The sequence below is a fragment of the Zootoca vivipara genome, chromosome 10 (genome assembly GCF_963506605.1).
Source record: "Zootoca vivipara chromosome 10, rZooViv1.1, whole genome shotgun sequence".
Taxonomy (NCBI): domain Eukaryota; kingdom Metazoa; phylum Chordata; class Lepidosauria; order Squamata; family Lacertidae; genus Zootoca; species Zootoca vivipara.
The window spans coordinates 54,689,201-54,715,712 of NC_083285.1; the positions used below are offsets into that span (position 1 = coordinate 54,689,201).

The following is a 26,512-nucleotide window of genomic DNA, read 5'->3' on the forward strand; positions in this document are numbered from 1 at the left end:
ATTTTTTTCACCTATCGGCCAGGGTATTGCTAAGTAGTTAAAGGACTTGGGGAACAGGTTCATGACACAAATTTGCATATGCCAAATTTTTATATATGGATGCCTCTGGAAATTAAGATGATGGATGGCTCACCAGTATTGCACTTGGCAGTACATTCAGGCTGCATAAACACTGTACCTTCAAAGCACACGAATCCCCCCAAATAGTCATGGGAACTGTAGTTTGTTAAAGGTGCTGGGAATGATGGCTCTGTGAGGGGCAAACACCAGTTCCCGTGATTCTTTGGGAGAAGCCATGTGCTTTGAATGTATGGTCTGTATGAATCCCTGGTCACCATGTAAGTTGAGTTAAGAATTACTCCAAAATTAAGGGGAGAGAGAGAGAGAGAGAGAGAGAGAGAGAGAGAGAGAGAGAGAGAGAGAGAGAAACAACAGCAACCAAGGTGTGTTCGATCTTTTCAGGTTATGAAGGAGAAAATTTTGATGATGTTCAGTATGAAGACCCAGACGACATGCATCCTCCATTAAGCTCCTCCAGACCCAAAGTGGAAAGAGGTCCCATCCTGACAGCGGAGTACGCCAATGTTTATGATTATTCCCCACTAAAGCCTCGGACTCTCCTGTCAGTGACTGGAAAAGGCACACAGAGCAAAGCTGCTAAAAAGCGGACAATGACATTTGTCAACCAGACCAACAATAAAACCATCCCAGAAATATATCCACCAGTAGGAAGCCTGTATCTGAACAGCAGAAACCAAGAGAACTCCAAAAGTTCTCCTCACCGTGACAGAAGTGTCCATGAGTTGCCAGCTACCAAGAGGAAAGGAGGAGATGAGGGCATGCAGACTAACAAAAGGACCAAAGGGATTGGGGAACAAAACCCCATCAGTCACAGGGATTCAGCTGGAAGGATCCCAAGAGAGACCTTGGGTTTTAATGCAAACGGAAATATGGACCTGTCATCATTAGAAACCACAAAAACAAGGAGGCAATCCCAGGTGCTTGACAAAGGAGCAGGGAAGGCAGCCTTCCGGGATCAGCCTGCTCATGAGGACCAATGGCTTAACCAAGTAGATTCGTATATAGCCCAGCACAAGGCAGCAGATGCTGCGAATGTCATATTTGGAAGAATGGACCTGAATCCCCAGCCACCTGTCAGGACTGATTCTGCCCAGCCAACAATGCACAAGGCGGAGGATGAAGAAAAGGTGGTGGTGGTTGAGGAACAGGAGGAAGAAGAGGAGGAGAAGGAGGAGGAAGGGGAGGTAAATGAAGAAGAGGAGTTTCGTTACATGCCTGTATTTGACCAACTAGTGAACTGGCAGCAGACTTTCAGGGCGAGTAACTTGGACTTCCAGGTGCTGCGGACAGACTGGATTGACCTGAAGTGCAACACTTCAGGGAACCTGCTGTTAAAAGAGAAGGAAGCCCTTGAGGTCATTCATGCATTCCTAAAGAAGCTCAACCAGAAGAACAAAGGGTAAGCCAAAAGTCCCCTTGCAGACTCTCTCTGGTCCTTATTAAGGCTGGCAACTGCAGCATGGAACAGACTCTTTGGGTCTGGATATGTAGCTAGAAATGCTGTCAGATCTTCATTGTGAAATGAGAACTGAGTCACTCTTCATCCTTAAAAGGGATGTTTGGATATGTTCTTCTGTAGTCTTGGGGAGCTAGGAATGAGCTCTGATTTCACCTGGTCTTTATCTTTTGGCATTTTCACTGTCATATTGAGTGGCACAGACTTAAACTTGCAACCTTTTTTTAATTCACTGCATTTACATCCAAGGAGCTCAAAGTGGTGAACATGATTCTCTACCTCCTCATTTAATCCCCACAACAAGCCTGTGAGGCTGAGAGGCAGCGACTGGCCCACGGTCACCCATGACCGAGTGGGGATTTGAACCCTGGTCTCTCATGTCCTAGTCTGACACTAACCACTACACCCCTAACTTATGATTCCTTACTCTCTGCATCAACAGAGTCAATAGCTGGAGGGTGGAGTTACAAGGAGTTCAGTCCAGGGTGCTGACCTTCAGCTGCTTAGGGCTGGACCAGTCTCCCCTCAGCAGGTGCCCTCCAGATTCTACAGCGCTCCAGCTCTCATCATTCCTGACCACTGGCCACATTGTCTAGCACTGATGAAGTCAGACAACATCTAGAGGGAGTCAGTTTAGGGACAGCTGGGTGGACCTGGCCAGTGCTTGGTCCTAGTCGCTTGAAAAGCCCAGAGGGTCCTAAGGCCTGTGGCCAGTTGCAAAGCAGGGAAGGGCTGAAAGGGAGCTGCCAACACTACAGGTTGGGAGTCGCAATGGGCCTTGGGTCTGGACTGGTTGAAGACCACTGCAGAATATTAGGCAAATTTGTTTGGGAGGTAGGAGTTGTCTTGTCTTGTTATGGAACTTGCCATTTTTATTTTAGTTTGGAAAGGGTTGGTGGCTAAACATAGTTGGGGGGGGGGACATTGGCATGGCAAAGGCATTAGTGTCTGGCTGATCTCTTGCAGTGAAAACAAAAATTAGGCTAAGGGTACAGTGCAAATGTTTTGTGCATCAGGCCTGTGGACCTGGTGCTTGGTCAGACACTGCCTTAAGAACCTGGTGTGCAAATGTGGTGCTACATTAGAAAAGCCTACTGGATCAGGCCAATGGCCCATCTAAAGCAGCATCCTGTTCTCACACTGGCCAACCAGTGTTTGTTGGGAAGCCTGCAAGCAGGATCTGAGCACAACAGCACTCTGCCAACCTGCAATTCCTCTACAAAGCTCAATACCACTTACGGAGAAGTGTATCACAAACTAAATAACTCTGTATGTGGTTTACAAAAATTCATTGTACAGAAAATTCAACACCTTCTAATACTTAGAGTCTTAAATGATATTTACAATATCAAAATAATACAGAACTCAATATCTCTAAGCCAAACCTGCAATTCCTAGCAATTGGTGTTCAGAGGCATACTAGCTCTGACATTGAATATAGCCATCACGGTTGGTAGGCATGCATAGGAAGACACAATTCCTTCGTATAATAGGAGGACACCTTATACCAAGTCAGACCATTGCTTCATCCAGCTCAGTCTTGTCCGCATAGGCAGGGACTTCCCAAGTGGTCAAACTGGGAACATTCCCAGGCCATCCCTAGAGACTCAAGGGCTTGAACCTGGCACCTTCTGCATGCAACACATCTGCTCTGCCACTGAGCTGTGGCCCTTCATGCCAATTTCAGGCGATTCCAACTGCTGCGCGTCGTCAATGTAGAGAAGCGGCAGGACCACCTGCGAGGCAGCCGCTACCTTCTGGAGCTGGAGCTGGTGGCACGGGATAAGCGCATTGTCCGTTTCTCAGAATACGTATTTGCACGGGACTGGCATGGTAGCAGCAGCGGTGAGGAGGAGGGTATTATGAAGGATCTGGCATGGGGCCGCCAGCGCCATTTGTTGGCCAGAAAAACTGAGCCAGCCCTGTGCTGGCCAGCAGGCTTTTCCTGGAACCATCGTGCCGTTGTCCACTTCATAGTGCCAGGTAAGGGGGATATGACAGCTTTATGGTCTTGTCAAAATAGCTGCAATGGAGAATGATGGGATTTTGGCTCCTGCCACCTGTACTTCACCTGGTAGAGGTGCTATATCAGGGAGATGAAAAGTCTCAACCCTAATTTCCCTTTGAGTTTATATACTGTATCCTACATTATAGAACAGTATTTTTAGTTCCCATCTGGGATGCAGGTGGCGCTGTGCTCTACACCACTGAACTCCCATTGCTCTGTCCTAGCTCCTGCCAATCTAGCAGTTCAAAAGCAAGTAGATAAATAGGTACTGCTGTGGCGAGAAGATAAATGGTGTTTTCGTGCGCTCTTGGCGTCACGGTATCCCTTTACACCAGAAGCAGTTTAGTTATGCTAGCCACATGACCCGGAAAGCTGTCTGTGGACAAATGCCAGCTTCCTCGGCCTGAAAGTGAGATGAGCACCACAACCCCATAGTTGCCTTTGACTGGACTTAAGCATCCAGGTGTCCTTTACCTTTTTTTAAAAAAAGTTTGTTCCCATCTGGCAACCTTAATTTTTCTTCTAACTCTCAGTGCCTGGTTAATGCCCCATGCTCTTTCTTATATTTCCGGAAGAAAGACACAGCATTTTTTTTCATGTATCTCAAATTGTCACATATCCTAAAATTCTCCTAGGACAAAATACTCATCTTAAGGTACTAAAACAGAATCAGTCATCATATTTAGCTATATGATTTTGCTCCAGTTTTAGGTAACATCCGTCGAACTAAAGGACATGTGATAAGTGTGTTTCACAGGAGCACAGAAAAGCCAGACGTGTGGGCTTTGGCTCTAAGAATCACACATCCTAAGAACTCCACAGCTGTGTTGGTGTTTTGGCTTGGTTTGAAGTTATGCATGAAAGGAGCTAAGCAGAGGTTTTCGCCCAGAAAACTTCTACTGGTCAAGGGATGGAGTGTCTAGGTACGGAATCCCTCACAGTCCTCATAACTATCGAAACCATATAATATATATGATTATTTGTGAGCGCTTTTTTTAAAACCAAAATAAAGAGCAGAATATCTATTTTGCACTCACAGCCGATGCCACAATATCATTGAGCTATGCTATTTAGAGAATTAAATGATGAAGCCTAGCAGTTTCCCCCCTGATATTGGCCTAGATAGCCCACTAAAGATTCTGCCTGTGGTTGGACAATGCAAACTGCTTTCCTCTGAGCAACCTGCTTCATTATCTTCACTGCGCCTCTTTGTTTGATGTATAGCAATAATGCTGCATATCTGTATTTGATAAATTAGTAAGCTCTTGTTGCCACAAGACTTCATATATTTTGCTGCAGCAGGCTCTCATGGCTGCTCCACTGGAAGCAGCTGCATTTGCATCTGTAGCTGAATCGGGATATGATGAGCAGCCTTATACTGAGTCAGACTGTATTCCCTCTAGTCTCATGTTAGAGGTGTCAGCAGTTGGATATAAAGCCATGCCCCCGTTTACTGGAACAGGAAGCAAATTGTGTATGTGTGTGTCTTGGCCCCCCTGGGACACAACACCATCCTTTAAACCAACTCTGCCCTCATTCTGTTCTTCTCTTTGTTCCCGGTGCCAAACAGTGAAAAACCAGGCACGTTGGGTGCTGCAGTTCATTTCTGACATGGAAGAGCTGTTCAGGGTTACTAAGGACCCCTATTTCAATGTCATCATCACAGACTACAGCAGTGACGATATGGATGTAGAAAAGGCTCTGAAAAAGTCCTCATTGCGCAGGTGAGAGCAGATTTATTGCATTTGCGAACAAGTACATGGGCCAGCATATTTGAAGCATATAAGGGACTGATCCTATATAATAACGTCCCTGTGTCTCTGCGTCCAGTATTCCCTGTGTCCCTGGGTTTGCGCTAATGCGCATGTGCCCCACGGACACAGGGACTGGATGAAGAGGCGGAACGTACACACGCGCGCTCTCTCCCCCCCCTCAACCCTCTGCCTCCCGTCCCCCTGCGGTGGCGGACCAAGATGGCGGCACCGGGCTCCGGGGCTGCGGCGGTGGGAGCCCGGTCCGGCTCCCGCCGCGGCCCCGGAGCCCGATGCCAGCATCTTGGTCCGCCTCCTCCTCCTCCTGACAACCCTACCTGGCCCGTGGGAACTAGTCTCATTCAGCCCGTTAAGAAAACAGGTGCTAGAGGTGCGACGGGGCCGCGGCCTTCCCTCCCTTTCTGTGCTCGGCCGCGGGGCGCGCCGGAAACGCAATTAAACACGGCCCACGGCCGAGTGCAGAGAGGGAGGGAAGGCCGCGGCCCCGCCGCACCTCTAGCACCTGTTTTCTTAACGGGCTGAATGAGACTAGTGCAATAATAAATCCTTACTCATAGAATCTTAGAGTTGGAAGCGACCTTGAGGGTCAGCTAGTCCAACGCCCTACAATGCAGGAATCTCCACTAAAGCATCTATGACAGATGGCCACCCAACCTCTGCTTTAAAACCTCCAATGAAGGAGAGTCCACAACCTCCTGAGGGAGTCCGTTCCACTGTCAAGCAACTCTTACCATATACTTCTGTTGTTGCAGCCTAGAATAGCATTAACTGGTTTTGCTGCTGCATCAGCTTGTGGTCTACTACAGCCCCTAGATCCTTTTCACACATACTATTGGAAAGCCAGGTGTCCCCCATCTTATATTTGTGCAGCTGATTCTTCCTGCCTAAGTGTAGAACCTTACAAAGCTTTACTTTGTCTGTAAAAATATAACCCATTTTTTGTCTTCAGGTACCAATATTTGCGGTTAACAGGGAACTTTCAGCGCTCTGCAGGCCTTCAGGCTGGAATAAACCTAGTGAAGGTGAGTGATAGCTGGCTAGGGCAGATGTTGTGAACTACAACTCCCATCACCCCTGACCATTGGCCATGCTGGCTGATGCATAGCTGCCAAGTTTTCCCTTTTCTCGCGAGGAAGCCTATTCAGCATAAGGGAAAATCCCTGTAAAAAAGGGATAACTTGGCAGCTATGCTGATGGTAATGGGAGTTGTGGTCCAAAGTGTATGGAAGGCAGCAAGCTGGGGAAGGCTGAGCTAAAGAGCCTCAGCTGCCAAATGTTAGGTGGTTTCGGAATGATTGAAAGGGGTTTAATATAAGGCAGGCATCCCCAAACTTCGGCCCTCCAGATGTTTTGGACTACAATTCCCATCTTCCCTGACCACTGGTCCTGTTAGCTAGGGATCATGGGAGTTGTAGGCCAAAACATCTGGAGGGCCGCAGTTTGGGGATGCCTGATATAAGGTTTTCTTTGCTCTGGAGATTTCTCTATGAAAACCAACTCTGTAGCACTCAATTGGAGCAAATTTCAATTCTCAGAAAACCTGAATTGACATTTGCTCTGATGGAGTGCTAAAGAGTGGGGTTTTTTGGAGGGGCAAAGAAAATCAGCCTTTCCTGCTCTGACTCTCTAGGGTTGGGATAATCCAGGCATCCCCAAACTGCGGCCCTCCAGATGTTTTGGCCTACAACTCCCATGATCCCTAGCTAACAGGACCAGTGGCCGGGGAAGATGGGAATTGTAGTCCAAAACATCTGGAGGGCCGAAGTTTGGGGATGCCTGGGATAATCCAAGCCTTACCTAGAGATGATAGGGATTGGGGCCTTCTGCAGGTAAGGCAAGATGCTCTATGGCTGAATGAACATAAACCACATGGAAGTAGATGTAGGTTGAATATTTGAGTTCATCTTTCTAACTGAGTGATTCATCCATAAGAAAATCTGCCTTTAGTAGTGGAAACTCTTTACACACACACACACTCTCTCACTCCCCCCCCCTCCTCAGGTACAGGTATTTGCAGGGCCGTCTCTAGGCCCGGGTCCGGTGGCGCGGGGTGCCAGGCCACCAGGGGCGCTGCTGCGCCCGCTGAGAGGCGCAACGGAGGCCGCCCCAGGAGCACCTCTCAGCTGTTCAGCAGCTTCAGGTCGCTCTCCGGAGGCGCGCAGGCCTGGGGCCGCCTCCGCCACGCGCAGGGGCAGCGCCCCCTGGCCCAGGGCTGACCTTATGGGCAGGCTGGGTTGCGCAGGGCTCCGGCCCTCCAGGCACAGCTGTGCTGCGCCCGCCCACCGCACTGGGAAACGCCGCACCACGGCGCCAGGTATGCTTAAGACGGCTCTGGGTATTTGACAGGTTTGTTCTGCATATAAGAAATTGTCTTGGAGCTGGAGGGTGTTGCATGATGAAGCGTGATGTTCACATCTTCCTTGAATGGGCATTTCTGTGAGCCTTTCCCCACGTGAGTGAGTGTACCATGGATAACCTGACTGCTCCGTTTCTCTGTTTAATTACAGGATTCACACAGCATCATTTTCCTGTGTGATCTTCACATCCATTTCCCGTCAGGGATCATTGACTCCATTCGGAAGCACTGTGTGGAAGGGAAAATGGCCTTTGCACCCATGGTTATGAGGCTCCAGTGTGGCGCATCCCCAAAATGGCCTGATGGTGAGGTGCTGCAGGGAGGAGGGTTTTTGCATAAAACCCATATTCTTCTGGGCATCTTTCTTTCTTATTATCACTAATACATTTTTCTGCAGTTCATAGTTTAGCCTTATAGAGATGGTTAAAACAGTGGTTTCATAACAACAGAGGGGGTAGGTCTAGGACAGACAAGGAAAATATTCTGTATAGCAGGTTTGGGGGAATCTTTCTCAGCCCAAAGTCAGCAGTCCCTTCTGGGCAACTTCCCAGGGCCCATGTGCAAGTGGTGGCTTCGGGTGCGGGGGGTGTAGAGAGGCAAAAGTGGGTGGGGGAGGAATGTACAGTACTTTCCTTAGTTGGCTACTTTTTATGCATAATCTACTCTCCTTCCAGCCAAGCAGGAGGCAGTATCAGAGTTCCAGGACACATTCCAGCCAGGCAAAACCATTCAGGGAAGGTGCAAAGCAGGGATCAGTGAGGGATGTGGCCTGGGGAGATTCCTGAGGACTGCAGTTAGCCCCCCCCCCAAGTCCTGAGGTTCTTCATTCTGGCATCCTATTCCTTCCCAATGAAGAGTGGTTGCAACTCATTAGGGTGTGTGTGTGTGTGTGTGTGTGTGTGTGTGTGTGTGTGTGTGTGTAGAGGATTTTAGTTGGATCTTTCCCTATTAATCTGACATGTCTGGACCAGTGGGTGCCACAGGTTAGTCTGAAAACTTTAATTTTTTACTAATAAACCATGTAGATGTGGCTGATGCTTTTGTGTTTCGCTTTCATAGGCTACTGGGAAGTGAACGGCTTTGGCCTCCTGGGTATATACAAGTCAGATCTGGTTCGCATTGGAGGCATGAACACCAGAGAATTTGGGGAAAAGTGGGGAGGAGAGGACTGGGAACTCCTGGACCGGTGAGTGAAGATGTGTAGCAACTGGCTTTGGGTTCTTCTTCTCATAGGAACATAGGAAGCTGCCTTATACTGAATCAGACCATTGGTTCATCTAGCTCAGTAATGATGGGTGAAGTCTAAGAGGAAAAGCAAATAAAAGCAATTAACCAAACCGCTATTGAGCACTAAGTTTCATCCTCGTAAAAAACTTCCTCCTACACGCAAACAGAGCAATCTTAATTATGTACTCACAAGTAAGTCCCATTGATTCAATAAAAACCCACTGCCACTAAAGTGTCCCCCTTACTCTTTGTTGGAGGGGTAGTTTCCTGTGGCTGCCACTCCTGCCCAAACTTCCCACCCTCCAGATCACTTGCTTAATCAGAGTTTAAAGTCCTGATCCTGATAAAGACCTGGCCCATGGTGCTTTAAAGATCCCCCAACCCTCCCAATCCAAGCTCCACAGAAGCAGGCAGTTCTAGTTAGCCTCTCGTTCCCTCTCTCCTTCCCTCTCCTCCCACAGGATCTTTCAGGCAGGCCTGGAGGTGGAGCGACTCTCTCTCAGAAACTTCTTCCACCATTTCCACTCCAAGCGGGGCATGTGGAACCGACAGCAGCTGAAGATGTGACGAACATTTGCACTCGCAGCACAGACTTTATCCAGGCATGTCGAGGAGAAGCCTCCAGTGCCACAGAAGTCAGAACATAAATTTAGGCATTATGAGAAAGTAAGTTCAGGGGCAGAACTGAGAGCTTTTATCTTGTGAGAAAAATGAAAATGGGAAGAAAACCATCCTACCTCTAGTGTCTTACATCCATGACAGCGATCTTTTTAAGAGCACAAAACCAAACTTTCTCACCAGCATGTCACAGATGCACTTCTGGGAAGCAAAAAAGGAAGCTGCCTTCCTCTACATCAGACCAATTGGTCCATCTTAGCCTAGTATTGTCTGCACTGACTCTACAGGGTTTCAAGCAGGAAACATTGTCAGCCCTACCTGGAAATGCCGCAGATTGAACCTGGGACCTTCTGCGTAAAAAGCAAGTGCTCTACCACCAAGCTATAACCCTTTCCCTTTCCTCTTCACCTGCATCATCCCTCTGCCTCAAAATCCTCTTTTTGTGGTGCCTTCCTACTTCTTCCAAGGTTTTACTGAAATGCTTTCACTTCTTAGAAGCATCAGTAATGCTACAGTTCTCTGGTCAACGGGTACAAATGAAAAGGAGTGCCTTCCACAGTGTGTTAAAAAGAGGAATATAGCCTCGTTATGTGTAGTGAGTTGTTTTTAATGATGCTTCTTTTTTTTAGATACTTGAACAAAAAAATGTGTCCTGAAATCCATGCCTTTGGACCAAAGTCACTGATATGTGGGTTGTGTCTGAATACCTGTACATAAGCCCAGCCAGGACATACTAAAGGGGCCTAAGTGGATTTTTCTCCTCACTTAATGCATATTGTCCTCTGCTCAGGTACAGCAAAAAGAATTATGTTGAAGCCTTCACCTTGTGGCTTGCTGCATCTTTATTTCTTAATAAGCAGCCTCTCTCTCTCTCTCTTAATTACCATTAAGCTGGGTCAAAACCCTGCTAAGACTTGAGATAGGTTTTTGGCACAGAATTGTGTTTATCCTGACAGTCATATGAAACGGGGAAAACAGGGAACTGGAAATATGAACTTGAGACAACAACCCTTGAATAGCCTAGCACTCGAGAGATTAATTTACAGCAGGGATAAGGAAACTGTGGCCTCCCAGATGTTGTTGGGCTACAACTGCCTTCATCCCTGACAGGGTTTCCCAAACTTGAGTCTCCAGCTGTTATTGGACTACAACTCCCATGATCCCTAGCTAACAGGACCAGTGGTTAAGGATGATGGGAACTGGAGTCCAAAACCAGCTGGACACCCAAGTTTGGGAAACACTGATCCCTGCCAACTGGCCATGCTGATCTGAAGGGCCAAAGGTTCCCCATCCCTGATTTACAGTGCAATCCTGGGCATATATTTTAGAAGCAATTACCATTGAGTTAAATAGCTTTTATACACTGTCCTCCCACGCCTTCTATTTATTTTGTAGTTTTAATGTTGGTTGGTTTGTACTCCGATTTTAATGTGTTCCAAGCCACCCTGAGGTGGAGGAAATAATCGTTCTTGAAGGACAAGATATATTTTGTAAAATTAATTGATAAATTAAAGTTATGGTTTTGTTACTACGTTTTGGTACTGATTATGTATGAAGACCAGGTGCCCTTGCATCAGAAAATATGTAAGAAAATGAGCTATCTACGATGCAGTTTTGGAAGGAGTGGGAACAAGTTGTGCTAACTGGAAGTCAGATTTGGGCCCGACACCTTCAGGAAACAAACCAGTCCTTAAAGCAGGTCACACAAAATGGCTGTGTGTAAAATGAGGAGCTGAGTTGGTTCATTGATGCAGGTGGGTTAAAGTGTGTGTGTGTGTGTGTGTGTGTGTGTGTGTGTGCCAAATGATAATGGGAATGGCATTTTCTGTCTCTGGAAACATACGAGTTTCCAGACTCCTTTCTTTTTTTAACTCTCTCTTCACCCACTGTAACCCCACCCCATGCAGCATAAAATTATTGTAGTTTTTTGAGCCTCAGTGTGGAGCAGGAAGGGATGAGGCAAGGAAAGGAGGATTTGGGTTGGTCAGTGGTTCCCCTAACCCAATTTAAAAACAAAGTAAACCTCTTTCTTCAGAACTATTATTAAATCCTGTTTAAATGTGTGCAGATTTCATTGATTCTACAATATCTCTTTGACTTGGTGGCACACAGATACCATAGCTGCCAAGTTTTCCCTTTTCTCGCGAGGAAGCCTATTCAGCATAAGGGAAAATCCCTTAAAAAAAGGAATAACTTGGCAGCTATGACAGATACATAAACATCAAACGTTGGATGTGTGTATCAGGATTGGGTTTTGCTATGAAGTCAAAGAAGGAAATTCTATGGGCCTATGCTGAAAGGACTTACCAGTCTGAATCTATTGTTTGTTTGTTCCAGTATCATCAATGTCACTGAAGTACCTCTACACCTTTTATAGCTTGTGTGAATATCTGAAATGTTCTTTGGTATATTTAAATTCATTTATGAAATGTGTGCCTTATTGACAAGTCCCAAACCTTTTATTACTTGCAAGAGGAAGCATAAGTGCCTCTGTTTACAAATACAGATTCCTTACAGAAAATGTGTGTGGTGTCTTTTTCTGATCCTCAAATGCCTGCCTGCAAAGTGGACCAATCTAATGTGAAATTTTTGCATATGGGACCTGTCTCCTCTTCTGTATTAGGGTAGCTATGTACTATTCTATAAAAGGATATAAAAGAAAGATGTTTAGCGCTTAAGATTTTCATTCACTGTCTGCATTGAGTAATTTGATATATAGACCAAGCCACACCTTTGGATAAAATATACTTTAATAAATAAAGAGAAAGCAAATAGTTGGAATGTGCGAAAGATGCACCAGTTCTAAGTGGGATGACAAAATTGCAAGTCCTTTATAAAATATTGTGAGAGTGGGCTAAGGACAGCATGGGGGTAACTTTCAAGAGAAATGCACTGTTTACAAAAATCAAGGTTAACTTGTACAGCTTTAAAATGCTTTGTATTACTATGCATAGTATTATTGCCACCAGCAGAGGTTTATAATGCAATTTATTTTTTGCCACATGCAAGCTGATGGTTTGTATTTCAACTATAATCCTAGTTTTATACCTTTTGTATACACTTTTTATTTTATTTAAATAACATAATTTGTATACAGCTTAATTGCAAAAAACTAAGCAGGTTTACATAACAATTTACACTCGCGGAGGAGCAGGACTAAGTACAATGAACCTCTGTATGTGGAATTACCTCTCCTGCTTGGGCAAAACATACAAACTATGGGAATCTTGGCTAATCAGGAGCTCCAGCAAAATAACAGGAGTTTCAGCTAGTTTCATCAGAGCCTCTGCACCACCACTGATTACTGGATCAGGGTAACATAATGCTCTTCATTTAATAATTGCATTTCTCAATGTTTTAGTAGCTGGGGCAGACTCATCTCTGAGCTAAAACCAGATATATACTTCTCATTCTTATTTTTAGGGTAATAACTGTCCACCCTCAGAGGAGCCAACAACTTGTGTGAGTCACTATTTGGGGCTGGTCATTCTGTTGCATCCCATCATTGAGAGCAGTTGATCCCATTACACAACACAGAAACAAAGTCTCATCCGGAGACATGCATCCTACACTAATTCACTGCTCAGGTGGATGCAAAGCAAGAGCAGTGAATCAAAAAGAAACACAGTAGGCAGCCTCTTCTCTGGGTGGATGCTGTGTGCTCATACAAGATGGCTTAGTGCGCAATGCTAACTCCACTCCCCTGTATTCAGCAGGACTGACTTCTTAGCAGTTGTGATTAGGATTGCAGCCTTAAATGATTTTTTCCTCCTGCTTTGCAAATCTGTCTTCATCTGACAACTTAGTGTCCTCTTGGAGAAAATTTGAACTAATGACCTAGCATTTGCCCCTTATCAATTGTGCTCATTTGTAATTCTCTTCCAATGTTTTATTTTGATACTGTTGTCCCCGTTGCTTACATGGGCCGCTGCTGCCATTGATGGAGTACATCAAGTTGAATCACTGAGGGCTGCTCCTTTCCTGGTGGGAGCTGGGAAGCTCTAGCTGAATTCAATCCTCTGAATTGCAGAGGAATCTCATTGCAGCCGCGGGTTGGGAACATTTTTCATACAGTCCGTTCCGGGTCAGAGACAAAGAAGAACAAACTTTTTTTCATGTGTATGGTAGGCTAGTTTCTACACACACTCACACTCACTGAGGAAGGGTGCGGAGTAGGGCCAGTGGGGGATATAAGCTGGGGAAGAGAGGAGTGCTTGGCTGAGGAAGAAGTCTAACCTGGGGAGAGTCCCAGAAAGTCCTAAAGGGCTGCATTCGGCTCTCAAACCTGAAATTCCCAACCACTCCATTACAGGAGACAAACATCATTATGGGTTGAGATGAGGAGAGGCTGCTGTCAAGATCAGCTGAAAAATTATTCACCTCTTCACAGCTGTAAACATGTTGCAGAAGTAGCCCACAAGGAGCAACTGATGTACTTGCAATAGGGCTCACCCAGGCAGTTGTGTATCTTAAATGGATCGTCAAGTCTGAGATCAATAAGACTATATGGAAAGGCATCCCAGCTATCTTCTACCATGTGCTCCAGCCTGCAAGGAAAAACAAGAGGATCAGGCAGGTTGTGCATCTTACTGTTGATGGTGACAAGGATCAGACTCTTCTGCTGTGGAACTGTCTGCCTAGAGATAACCACCCTTTTAATATTTTTTGGGGGGGAGGGGAGAGAGAGAGAGAGAGAGAAGAAAGAACTGCCATCATCCCACTTCATTGCTTAGGATACTCCATCAATCATTATTCTTAAGCAGTTCATATGTCCAAATAGGCAAAAATGGATGGTGAGTGTTTATCTGTCAAATCTGGAAGCCTAAGACTCACTCTTTTCTTATTCTTCCAAGGCTTAATACAGGGGTCAGCAAACTTTGTCAGCAGGGGACTGGTCCATTGTCCATCGGACCTTGTGGGAGGCTGGACTATATTTTGAAGAAGAAGAAAAAAAGAACAAATTCCTATGTCCCACAAATAACCCAGAGATGCATTTTAAATAAAAGCACACAATCCAGTCATGTAAAAACACCAGGCAAGCCCCACAAATAACCCAGAGATGCATTTTAAATAAAAGGACACATTCTACTCATGAAAAAACATGCTGATTTCCAGACCGTTTGTGGGCAGATTTAGAAGGCGTTTGGGCCAGATACGGCCCCCGGGCCTTAGTTTGCCTACCCATGGCTTAGTAGATTCTCCGACCACCATAAATGCTAGGATAGAGACCCGTCTTCTGCACACCGAAAGCGGTAATGAAGATGTTGATGATGACTATGATGAAGACTAGGATTGTGGCAATGTTGTTGAGCAAATTCAGGCGCTGCTGCTTCGTTACGTCGTTCAGGTTCATCCGAGCTATGAAAAACAAAAGACAAAACCAAGACAGAATTCAGAGAAAACTCTTCTGCTCACTACATTCTGCAGAAGGTGTGCCACCACCGCCACCACCATTATTATTACTCTCTTAAATGTTTGATAGGCTTATATTTCCTTTCCTCCAATAAGGTAAGGTCAGCAGACACAGTTTTACACACTATTCCTTTCCTTCCGCCTGGGAGGGCGGAGCCTTGATTGACTCCAGCTTCAAAAGCCAAGGCTGCCAAACAGACACTTGGGTTGGGGTATCATTGCTCTTATTGTTCTATTGATATGTGTGTGTTTATCTTTGTGTGGTTTTTGATGTTTTATTTATGTCTATTTTTGTTATGTTTGTGTTTATATGAATGTTTTCATGCCAGCTGCCATGAGCATGGTATTAACTATGGAAAGGCAGCATACAAATAAAATGATGGTGGTGGTGATGAAACAATGCCGGGGTAAACTCTTCCAGTGAGATTCTTATCTAAGTGTCATTTAAACCAGAGATGGAATAGCTATGCTTCCCTTCTCTGCTCTGCAGCCTGGTGGAATGTTAGGATGTTGCCTGCCACTTTGAGTTGAAAATTTACTTATAAAAAAATAATATGTGACCTAATTTTGCCCATGTGTACAGCTTTAAGTCCTTTTCATATTTCCGTGAGTTTTCTGCCCGATTGCTGTGGTTTAGAGAAAAGGGTGGCTAATGTCCTTTAATGGTCCATGTCCAGCTGCGCCAGCCACATCTTTCATTTGGAAAAATCATGTTAAAGGCAAAGAATGGTCTGGGAAATGTCTCTCAACAGAAGCCAATGGCTAGGGGAAAAACTGGAGATTTATCTGGAAGGTAAGGAGAGCTAAAACAATTTTCTCCTACCCTAGCTCAAAGTGGGAAGCTGTAGTTTGGGAAGGATGGCAAGAGACATGGAAGCAGAGAGCTAGCCAAAGTCTTAAAAGGCTTGGACAAGGAGCTTTTAAGCATGGCTCTATGCCTGGAAAGAGCAAGGCAAAAGGTATGTGTGGATAAGCCTTAAATTTGGCTACAACCCTCAGGTTTCCAGGGATCTCTCCCACAAAAAGGAAACTAAATCCTGCCCTTCTTTCTTGATGCACAAGTATACACCTGAAAAGTCAAGCATGAGTGTGCCAAAAATGAGGAAAACCTGCTGTGGTCTGTCGCTTTGTGCAATGCCTTAGATGCAGCCCCCTCTTCAGTGTGGGCTCTAAAACCAAAGGCAACCATCGAGGAACATTTAATTTTTTTAAAAAATAAAGCAGACTACATTCAGCCTTTGCGAATCTGGTGCCCTCCAGCAGTTCTGGACTATAACTCCCATCAGCCCTAGCCAAGCTGGCAAAAGCTGAAGCAGATGACTATGAGACACACACCAGATATTTCCATTTTTAGATGGCTTTGGTGCTCTAGGGCAAGCCAGAGGCTGGAGGCCAACAGCAGCTGTGGATGCTGAGGAATGTTTGCGGTCAGGCCCCATAACGAGAGAAGAGATTCCATTGATGCAGCATTAGCTGTAGCCCAAGTTCACGACCCCTGCCATTCCTTTGAATGCCAAACTCACAAGCGGAGAAAGACATGCCTGTGTTGATCATGTAAGCCTTATCATGCAAGGGAACAGTGGGGCTGACCCGGAGTCGGGCCAGACAGCTCTGGAGACTGTAGCCCTCTGTATATTAACTGTAGGGGCAGCAATGGAATGCAGGGGAGAAGGAGGTGAAAGGGAGAAAGGCCGGCTACACTGGGATGGGGGTTATAGCTGCAAATGATGAGGTTTAGGCAGGGGGTGGTAGAGGCTGTGTAGGGCAGCTTGGGTAGAGCAGCCTTGCTTCCTACTTCAAAGAAGGTGGCCCTCTATTCGAAAGCATCCTTTGTTTGAAGGACTGCCCAGTTGAAAGATGCAGAAACCTAAGAGGGGAGAGCAAGAGGGGCCTGGAAATTGTCCATTAATAGTGAACACCCAGACAGCAGGCTGAGAAGGCACACAAGCCAGCAGGTCCCTATTGTTTCCCTATTTAAAATACAGTAATTATTTCTAAGTTTTCATCTATACATATAAATTATCCTATGCATTTTATAAATTACTTTCATTGTAAATCAGTGTGCTCCTTTGCTGGTGACACATTTATTTCTCTTTTTGCCATCGTGTAAGTCGCCACCCTAACGTGGAATGTTTGTGTGTGTGCTCAAACACTAAATGAGCATCCAGCTTATTTCTTCCTGAGAGCTATTTTTAAAAGTCTTTTGATTAAGAGAAACATTGGGCATTATGGAAATGAGATTCCTAACTGAGGCCTGTCAAAAGGAGCATCCCTCAACACAGCCTTGAGAAAACTACATGGGTTCCTGGTCCTTACTTTTAATTCTAACTATAAAAGTACTTGCAAGATTAGATTACGCTCGCTATCTTATGAACATTTTTTCTGATTTATTTGTGGGGAGGTTAGATGACATTGCATCAAAGTAAATGTTATCTTCCCTTTCCAGGGCATTTCCCCACTACTCTCCTTATGGGGGTGGGGGTGGGGGTGGGGAGTCCCATATTTGGGGAGAGCAGGTTTGTTCAGCCAGGCAGATTCTCTACCACTGAGCAGTCCCACCCCAGCTTCCAAATCACATGGCAATGTTTGAAATCTGGTAAATGACTCAAAGTAACATCTGAACTGCTCTGTGAAAAGCACTGGCACACTGTGCTGTGTATCACTCTTTCCTCATATGAAGATCACTGGAATGAACTTTTGAAAGAAGCAAAGAGGTCTGCAGAAAGAGACTTACCTATAATGATCAGGAGAATCCCAATGGCAGTTTGGAAGAAGAGGGAAATGGTGATGAGAGCTGTCAGGGCAGCATAATATTGGAAGGACGTCCCCTGTTCCAACACTGCCTTCAGTTGCGCAGCGTTGGCCATGAAGAGCGCCACATCCAGCATGCTCTCAGCCACGCTTTTCTTGGTGGCGTAATGATTGATGTTGATGATGTTTTCCAACCTGGAGCCAGGAATGGATGGCTAAAGGAGGAGAAATAAAAAGGTCTTGGCACATCAGAGTAGGAGATTATCTTAAGAACGTAAAAAGAGCCCTACTGGATCAATAATATCATTATAATAATTTATTATTTATACCCTGCCCATCTGGCTGGGTTTCCCCAGCCACTCTGGGTGGCTTCCAACAAAACATTAAAATACAATAATCAAGCCAAAGGCCCCTCTAGTCCAGCAGCCTGTTCTAAGTGCGGCCAACCAGATACATGTGGGAAACAAGGAAGCAGGATTCAAGTAGAAGAGCACCAGGAAGTCCACAAGCAGGGCACAACCACACTCTCTCCCACTTGTGATCCCCAGCAGCTGGTGTTCAGAGGTATATTGCCTCCGACACTGGAGGTAGAGCATAGCCATCACATCCTGTAGACACTGGTAACCTTATCCTCCATCAATTTGTCTAATGATCCTTTTAAAAAAGCAGGAAGTTGGTGCCCATCATTAAAGATTCAGATCTTCAGATTCTACCTTCTCTGATTTAAATGTTTAAAATGGAGGAAAGGTGGGGTGGGCAATGGGGCTGTCAGAGAACATAATAAATACCCAGTCCAAAAGATCACAAAGTCAGTGTGGTGTAGTGGGTAGAGAGCTGGGCTAGGAAGACCTAGGAGGCCTGAGTTCAAATCTCCACTTGGTCCTGAAGCCACTCATGATATCTCAGCCTAGCCTACCTCATAAGGTTGCTGTGACAATAAGGTCAGGCGAGGAGAACTCTGGAAAATTAAGAGGAAAGAGAAGGATGAAATGCAATTAAGAAAACATCCTCCTGTTGTTCCCTGCTTCAGAAAGGACCTGTTCAAGTTCAAGCTCAATTTTTATTACAGCAAAGGCCAGCAATACAGAATATCATAATACCAAATGAAAGAAAATCAGCAATAACATCACCAGAAATAGAACAATTACACAAAAGGAATTTGCAATGCGTCATTCAATAGAAGGGATTTAAGTTTCTTAATAGCTAAAGTGCAGAATTTGGCCAGAAGGAATTTTCGTTAGATTTCGGGGGGGGGGATTCCAAATAATATTAAAGGTAAAGGTAAAGGGTCCCCTGACCATTAGGTCCAGTCGTGACCGACTCTGGGGTTGCGCGCTCATCTCGCATTTTTGGCCGAGGGAGCCGGCGTATAGCTTCCAGGTCATGTGGCCAGCATGACAAAGCCGCTTCTGGCAAACCAGAGCAGCACATGGAAACGCCGTTTACCTTCCCACTGTAGCGCTTCCTATTTATCTACTTGCATTTTGACGTGCTTTCGAACTGCTAGGTTGGCAGGAGCTGGGACCAAGCAACGGGAGCTCACCCCATCACAGGGATTTGAACCGCCGACCTTCTGATCAGCAAGCCCTAGGCTCAGTGGTTTAACCACAGCGCCACCTGGGTCCCAATCCCAGGTTACAATAATATTGTAAGGGTGTAAATTTTGATTAAAGGGGTAAAATAAGTCGAGCTCATTCTTCACTATAAAATTCACAAAATAAAAGAATGTGAGTGACAGCTTCTCGGCCTTTTGGCTAAGATTAAGTGTAGTGTGTAGAAAGGACCTGTGAATTCTTATAAGCATTCAAGACACATTTTTTAACAGCTGCTGGCATTTTCAAATGTTCAGTGGCCAGTGAATTGCTGAACCACTATACCTTGGAGTTTGCAGCCTCCTGTGCCCTCTCCCTTTGGGTGCCTGTCTGGATTGGGCCCAGACAGAGAACACAAGGAAATGGACAGAAGTGGCAGATGGTGCCATTCAGGAAGGGGTGCTCACTGAGGACATTCCCCCCCCCAAAAAAAAGATAAAGCTAGCAGTGACCTTAAGACTAACCTATTTCAAACTGAATTTCTTCTACACCCTCTACTAACAAATTATTCCTCTCTACTCTCATCTTTCTTTCTTTCTTTCTTTCTTTCTTTCTTTCTTTCTTTCTTTCTTTCTTTCTTTCTTTCTTTCTTTTTGTGCTGAACCAGAGGAAGAGTTCCAAAGTTGGTGCATTTTTTTTTTTAATAGTTATTACCTCCTGTTCTCATGGTGGCCATAGGGGGGAGCTCTGAGTAACCTCTAGTCTGGCAGCATCTGCTAGGAATGAATGGGCCAACTGCCCAACAGGATATAGTAAATGTTGTTGAAAGGGAGCCAGAGCAAAATCATACTACCACTAAAGATAAACAAATATTTTGGGTACAACCCAGAGAACCTCACTGGGTTTACTGCAACCACATTCAAATAGTCACTGCAGGTTAATTATTACCCAGCTGGAAAAGAGCTCACCCGCATGACGGCTAATTGCCTTTATAGCTTCTTACTATCTTATGGACTGTTTTGGTGCTCAGAGCAAATACGATAAACAGCAAACTGCCATGACGGATATTCGTTAAAGGATGGTTTGCACCAGAAACTAGGCCCAAAATGCAAGACCTGTGCTCCTTCACCCTTCCTCCCTTATACAGTCATACCTTGGTTTAAGTACACCTTGGTTTGAGTATTTTCAGTTTAAGTACTCCGTGGACCTGTCTGGAACGGGTTAATCCACTTTCCATTACTTTCAATGGGAAAGTTCGCTTCAGGTTAAGTACAGACTTCCGGAACCAATTGTGTTTGTAAACCGAGGTACCACTGTAGTCGCTTTTAACCATTTGTCCTTGTGTCTATCTTTTTAAGTATGTATAACCCCTTTTTAATTACTAGTTTTTATCCCTTGCCTGCTTTAAGTCTTATGTGTTCACTTTATCTGTACATTTTATCTTATGCTGGTCTGTGACCAAAATTTTTTTTTATACCGATTGAATAAACAGCAAACAACCCTGTCTCCTTACATCCCTACAGCAGGTCTCCGTATTAGTTGTTGTTGTTGTTGCTGCTGCTCCATCGTTTCTCTCTCCAACAGCCATTTTATCCCCAACACAAACTTCTTGAAAACCAAAGGCAGTACGGTCAATGGTCAGGGATGATGGGAGTTGCAGTCCAAAACATCTGGAGGGCACCAGGTTGGAAAAAGCTGCACTAAATGGTAAGACTGAAATTTGTTCAGACATACCAGCTCAGCTTGCAAGGAAATGTGAAGCCAAACCAAGAAAAGCACAGCTGCTTTACTCCCTGGACCCCAGAACCTGTTGCTGTAGCTAAGAAGCAGACCCTCCAAGTGTCCCTATTTTCCACAGACAATCCTGGATTTACAGAAGCCGTCCTGGTTCCTGATTTGATCCCGGAATGTCCCACTTTTCCTTAGGACATCCCTATTTTCATCAGAGAAATGTTGAAGGGTATAAAATCATTTGATCCCCCCCCCCCCCGAGCCAAGGAGATAAGTAACTAGGCAACCTTTAGATGTCATGGAAATAAACAACAATCTGACTTTCAGAAGACATCTGAAGGCAGCCCTATACTGTATAGGGAAGTTTTAAAATGTTTATGCTTTATTATGTTTTTATATATGTTGGAAGCCACCAAGACTGGCTGGTACAACCCAGTCAGATGGGCAGGGTATAAATAAGAAAACTATTATTAATTAAATAGGGCATCCCTATTTTCATTGGAGAAATAGAGAATGGAATGGGGTGCAGTACAAGGAGCACCTCAAAAGAACAGAACAAAAAAAGAGGGGCTCAATAAAGGAAAAGATATATTTTTAAATATTTTTTTAAAAATAAACTAATGAAAATGTTGGGTTGCACCCATTATGGGTTTTTGAAGGAATATTTGCAACGACTTTTCATGGGCAGCATAGGCCCTATGGCACAGGAGATTCTGGTGGGCACCCATGGACACTATGTGTGGGGTCCCTGGTTTCGTTTGACCCTCTATCTGTTAGCCTTGAAGGCCGCACAAGACTTTTGCTGCCTGCAACTGACTAACATGACTACCCTTCTGGAAGCAGCTATTATAAACAAATCTATATCATGGGTTGCTCATATCCCCTAGGTTACTGGGAGTGGAAACCGCTGGTGCTCACTTGCTCATCCCATGTTCAGAACAGAAATAAATCCAGTTAATACATCACTGTTGTTGTTTACAATCTGCAGATGATACATGACAATACGTAATTGATTACTCACCTCCCCACCCCCCATTTGTATTGTGTTTCCTTTGCAATGAAACCAATGATGTGGAACAATGTAATGATAACATAATTAATTGCGCAAAATTGCACCATAGCAAACAGTGAGACGAATAAAGGGGTTTTTTTTTGTTGGAAGCCAAACCGCAGAGGCACAGAAACAGGGCAGCGTATGACAAATATGGGGCAGGAAGGGAATCAATGCCTTCTTACATCCCTAGTTACCAATGTCATTACCCACTTTGAGGTCTTTAGGCAGTGAGGGAAGAAACAAAAGGGCAACAGGAGAGCACAAGACAGAAAGACAGGGATCATGTGAATGATAAATAACCCTCTTTGAGAGTGTCTGCTGGCAGAGACTAGCTGTGGAGGCACTTTATTAAAAGGCCATCAATTCTAAGCAAGTTGCTGTGGGATTCCAAATAAAGCGCAGAGAGACACCCAGGCAATTCACACACAGGGAACAAAAAAGGCATCCCATCCACTGGGTGCAGGAGTCCAGGCACTTTAATATGATTGTACAATCACACTGTTTTCTGAAGGCTAGAGATACAGAATTTGTTCAGCACTGACTGAGGTCACCACTAGAACTTGAGCCAAAAGGCAAGAGGAGAAGAAAGAATGCAAAACAGCCCCCTTTTTGCAAAAGCTTGTTCCTATTTCCGGGTGCAATAGCTTAACAGAAAAATGGGGAATCCATATTTCTAAAACACATCTGCCACTGAAATGTCACCAAATCTTGATTTCCCCCCACAGCTTTATCTGCCACTAACCTGTATTTAAAATATACGAATACACACATATTTCAGAAATTTGACATGTTTTAGGATTTGCAACAAGAATTGATGTAAACTACATTGGGCATATTACAGAAAGCATATAAATACATATAAATTGATATACTCATTGGCATCAAGAAGGCCATTTACATCAGCAAGGTATTCACAACTGAGCTGTTCAAAAGCTCTGGGTTTGCCAATCACAATGTTCAAAAGCCTCAAAGGCAAAATACTGTATTAACAATCATGATATTTTTAAACATAATACATCTTCTGATATTCTCTTGCAATGCTTTCCAGTTTCTGAAACTTGGTTCTTTAACTGAAAGGTAAGATTTTTTAAAAATAGTTTAATCAGAATTTTACACTCCAATGAAAGTGTGCTGCTAGTAAGCTAGTGTTAAATTCCAACTTTCAATCTTTCATCCTGTAAATGGCCCTGTATCAAGAAGTAATTCTTGACACATTTTTCATTCCCATGGCAACATATCACCTGTTGTTTACATAGCAGAAGGATGTGTCTAGCCACACCTGACCAGCAAGTCTAACACATAAACCCTCTCTTATTTAACCTCCAGTCTCATAACAGATGCACACAGAGATCAGTTGTGTCCCAGACTGCTTAAATAAGGGCTGAGTCTGTGAAGTGGAGCAAATTTGAAGCTCTGCACCAAGAACAGGTGGTACAATCCAACTACATTCTGTTAACATTTCCACCCGTACCCGTTTCCTGAAATATGTGTGCCAGTAACCTCCCACAAAGAGTTATTGCAAGTTAGGAAAATACCACACTTTTTCTTTATTTATCTGTTTATTAAATTTGTAGATCACTTCCCAGAAAAAGTCCTCAGAGTGGTTCATAATAAAATGTCTCAAATGATTTTAAACATTTATCATATAAAATAGTTTAAAACAACAATAAAATCCAAGGCAAAAATCAGTAACACTTCTCTAATTTAAAACATACCAACTAATTCTAGCTCAGGTTAGATCCTGACTCCCCAAAATGGCAATATTGTTCACTAAGTGGTTTTCCCCCCAATGTTCTAAATGTGCAAAACTGAAGCTCAAATGTTAAAACTCCTCATTTTACTTGGGAGTCTTTTGTTTAAGATTTCACAAAGCTACACACTTCCCAGATGTGCTTTTCAATGTTGTCCTCATGAAACTGGGTGAGGAGGCAATGGGACAGAAGAGGCTGCTGAAAGTGATCAAGCAGGAGACAAAGATTTGTTTCCAAATCTGAGCTTAACAGACAACATTCAAACTCTTAATAGATGCTGTGCCCCTGCTGACACATTCCCTTCCCAAGAAACAATGTGGAATAAAGGACAAGAATGAGGTCTTGTCTCTGGCCCTGCAGCGCACAACGTTTAAAGTGCAGGTAAATCATGGCGAAAGGATGCCAGTGGACAGCTTTATGGCTTCCTTGGAACACTTAAAAAGGCACACAGTCATTCCATCAGAATCAAATGCCAATTAATTGTTTCTCATCCTTCCATCACACTCTCCTGATATTGTAATTGGGATTTCAGACAAATGTATAAACAGCAGGTCTATTTTTTTTAGCCTTCTAGGGAGTATTGGGGGTCTACCACATCCAGGCCCCATCTTTAAGGAAGTCCCAAATATGTATTTCCCCTACCAAGGAACCCACGTTTCACCAAAGGATGGAGACAGAACTGGGTAACAGCTGGGTTTTATAATTTATGATATGGAGAAAACAAGCATTGCATACTCCTTCCCTGCAGTCCTGGGAGGGCAGCCTGAAATCTACACAGCACCCAGCAGAGCCTCATTTCAGTGCCTTCAGCCTCTTCCCCCTGTATTCTATCTTGCTTACCAGATGCAAACTCCATAGCTTCACCTGAGTCCATTTTTCTCCACTGACCTCATCAGCTCTGTCTACCATCTAACCCAGGCATCCCCAAACTGCAGCCCTCCAGATGTTTTGGCCTACAACTCCCATGATCCCTAGCTAACAGGACCAGCGGTCGGGGAAGATGGGAATTGTAGTCCAAAACATCTGGAGGGCCGAAGTTTGGGGATGCCTGATCTAACCTGATAAGGAGTTCCTTGAACTCAAAGCTTGCACCCTATTTTATGACACTTCGTTTGGTCTAATAAGAGGCTGCACCAGGTGACCACTCCGGGTGACTTCCTGATTTGTTGCACAAAGTTTACATGGTGGTTAGCCATTACTGATCAACCATTCTGATGTTAATGGGGTAGTTTAACAACAATGAGCATCCATCCTGCATTCATCCTAACCTGCTTGTGGGGTGTTTACATGTCTTCCTGCTAGTCATTTGCTCATCCCACATTTTCCCTGTCACTTGCCAAACTACAACAAAATCGGCTGGATATCATGCGCAAAGGCTTCATCTGGCTTTCCTTAGAGCTACAGCAGCAGCAAGCACCTGGGAAAGCTCATCAAATCCCAGTATTCCCATATGGTTCAAATGCCTCTGGGATCACATTGTAATGGAAAAGTTTGCTCAAGCAAATGAAGGAAGCAGAAGGGCAGAGTTTGCGAGAAATGTTCTATACCACCTGGTATCCTTTTCTTAATTATGCAGATCACTTATTGGGACAAATTTAAAACACGGCTGACTTGATGAAATGCCTTTAATGCTACCTTAATCTTTCATTGGAAAGATATATATTTGGCCTATAGGTTTTGTTTTGTTTTTAAATAACATTTAAGGGTTTTCTATAATGTAACATCTCCCCCTAGTTAATTTTATGCTGCTCTACCAGCTGATATTTTAGGTTTTGATTATTATATACATTTTAGTATTTTCCTTACATTTTTATCCTTACTATAAAGTACCCTGGGAATTTATTTTTGATGGGCAGCATATAAATACTCAAAATAAAACACAAAAATAGGTTATTTGTCTGTACGGTGGTACCTTGGTTTAAGAACAGCTTAGTTTATGAACAACTTGGATTAAGATCGCTGCAAACCCAGAAGTAGGTGTTTTGGTTTGCGAACTTTGCCTTGGAATAAGAACATGTTTCGCTTCCTGTTGAGTGTGTTCCATTTGTAAATTGAGTCCCCGCACTGCTAAGGGAAAGCATGCCTTGGTTTAAGAATGCTTTGGTTTAAGAACAGACTTCCAGAACGGATTAAGTGAGTAAACTATTACAGTAACTTCATTAGGCAACTCTGTAGTGTCAAGAAGTAGGCGGTATACAATGATGCCTCCCTACTTGTGAAATAAGACCAGAGTCTGCCCATTCCACCACCCCCAATCTCTAACATGAACCCCAAATCTGATCAAAAGGGTTCTCCAACCTGCTGGAGCAGTTCTGAAGGGTGCTTGTGGGGCTGCAGGTGGACAAAAAGAAATGAGAAGCAATGCCTGCTTGCGCAAAACTTTTAGGATAACTCTTGCTTTGATGCATCATCATCTAACCTCCACACAAACAAATCAGAATAAATGCTCATTAAATAGCCAACAGCCACCTAATCTCCCTGCAAACAAATCAGGGTGGAAGATCAATAACAGGTCATCTGGAAGCAGCCAGAGTTCACTTCTTAAGTTCCCTGCTAAAAAGAACAGTAGATTGCCAAGATGTAAGCTCCAGGAGGCTGCTGTGCATTGCCTCCTCCTGGCTGACCTAAACCTGACCTGGGTCAGCCACGACCATTAAAAACAGGACATTGACACTCTTTGAGAGCCCAGTATTCAGTGTGTTAGGTTTCAGCATGACCTGGGATGGGATGGGTGTGTGCAAAAGCACGCAAAGATTCATGTCC

At 44.4% G+C, this 26,512-nt stretch overlaps 2 protein-coding genes across 4 annotated transcripts in view; one reads left to right on the forward strand and one right to left on the reverse strand.

The window, feature by feature from the left end:
* B4GALNT3 (beta-1,4-N-acetyl-galactosaminyltransferase 3) overlaps positions 1 to 13,670 on the forward strand; it is an 80,810-nt gene extending 67,140 nt beyond the window's left edge. The window contains exons 14-20 of the mRNA XM_035127004.2: positions 463 to 1,480; positions 3,225 to 3,520; positions 5,116 to 5,269; positions 6,267 to 6,339; positions 7,825 to 7,978; positions 8,733 to 8,859; positions 9,362 to 13,670. Of these exons, the coding sequence (XP_034982895.2) occupies positions 463 to 1,480; positions 3,225 to 3,520; positions 5,116 to 5,269; positions 6,267 to 6,339; positions 7,825 to 7,978; positions 8,733 to 8,859; positions 9,362 to 9,467 (1,928 nt within the window). The 3' untranslated portion in view covers positions 9,468 to 13,670. The remainder of the gene's footprint in view (positions 1 to 462; positions 1,481 to 3,224; positions 3,521 to 5,115; positions 5,270 to 6,266; positions 6,340 to 7,824; positions 7,979 to 8,732; positions 8,860 to 9,361) is intronic.
* Positions 13,671 to 13,728: 58 nt separating this feature from the next.
* NINJ2 (ninjurin 2) overlaps positions 13,729 to 26,512 on the reverse strand; it is a 49,650-nt gene continuing 36,866 nt past the window's right edge. The window contains exons 2-4 of one of the 3 annotated variants that reach the window (XM_035127007.2): positions 17,665 to 17,896; positions 14,700 to 14,876; positions 13,729 to 14,065 (exon numbers count right to left, since the gene is read on the reverse strand). In XM_035127007.2, the coding sequence (XP_034982898.1) occupies positions 14,707 to 14,876; positions 17,665 to 17,896 (402 nt within the window). In that variant the 3' untranslated portion in view covers positions 13,729 to 14,065; positions 14,700 to 14,706. Of the gene's footprint in view, positions 14,877 to 17,664; positions 17,897 to 26,512 lie in introns of all 3 variants that reach the window. The other 2 variants (XM_035127008.2, XM_060279973.1) reach the window with 2 other exon arrangements.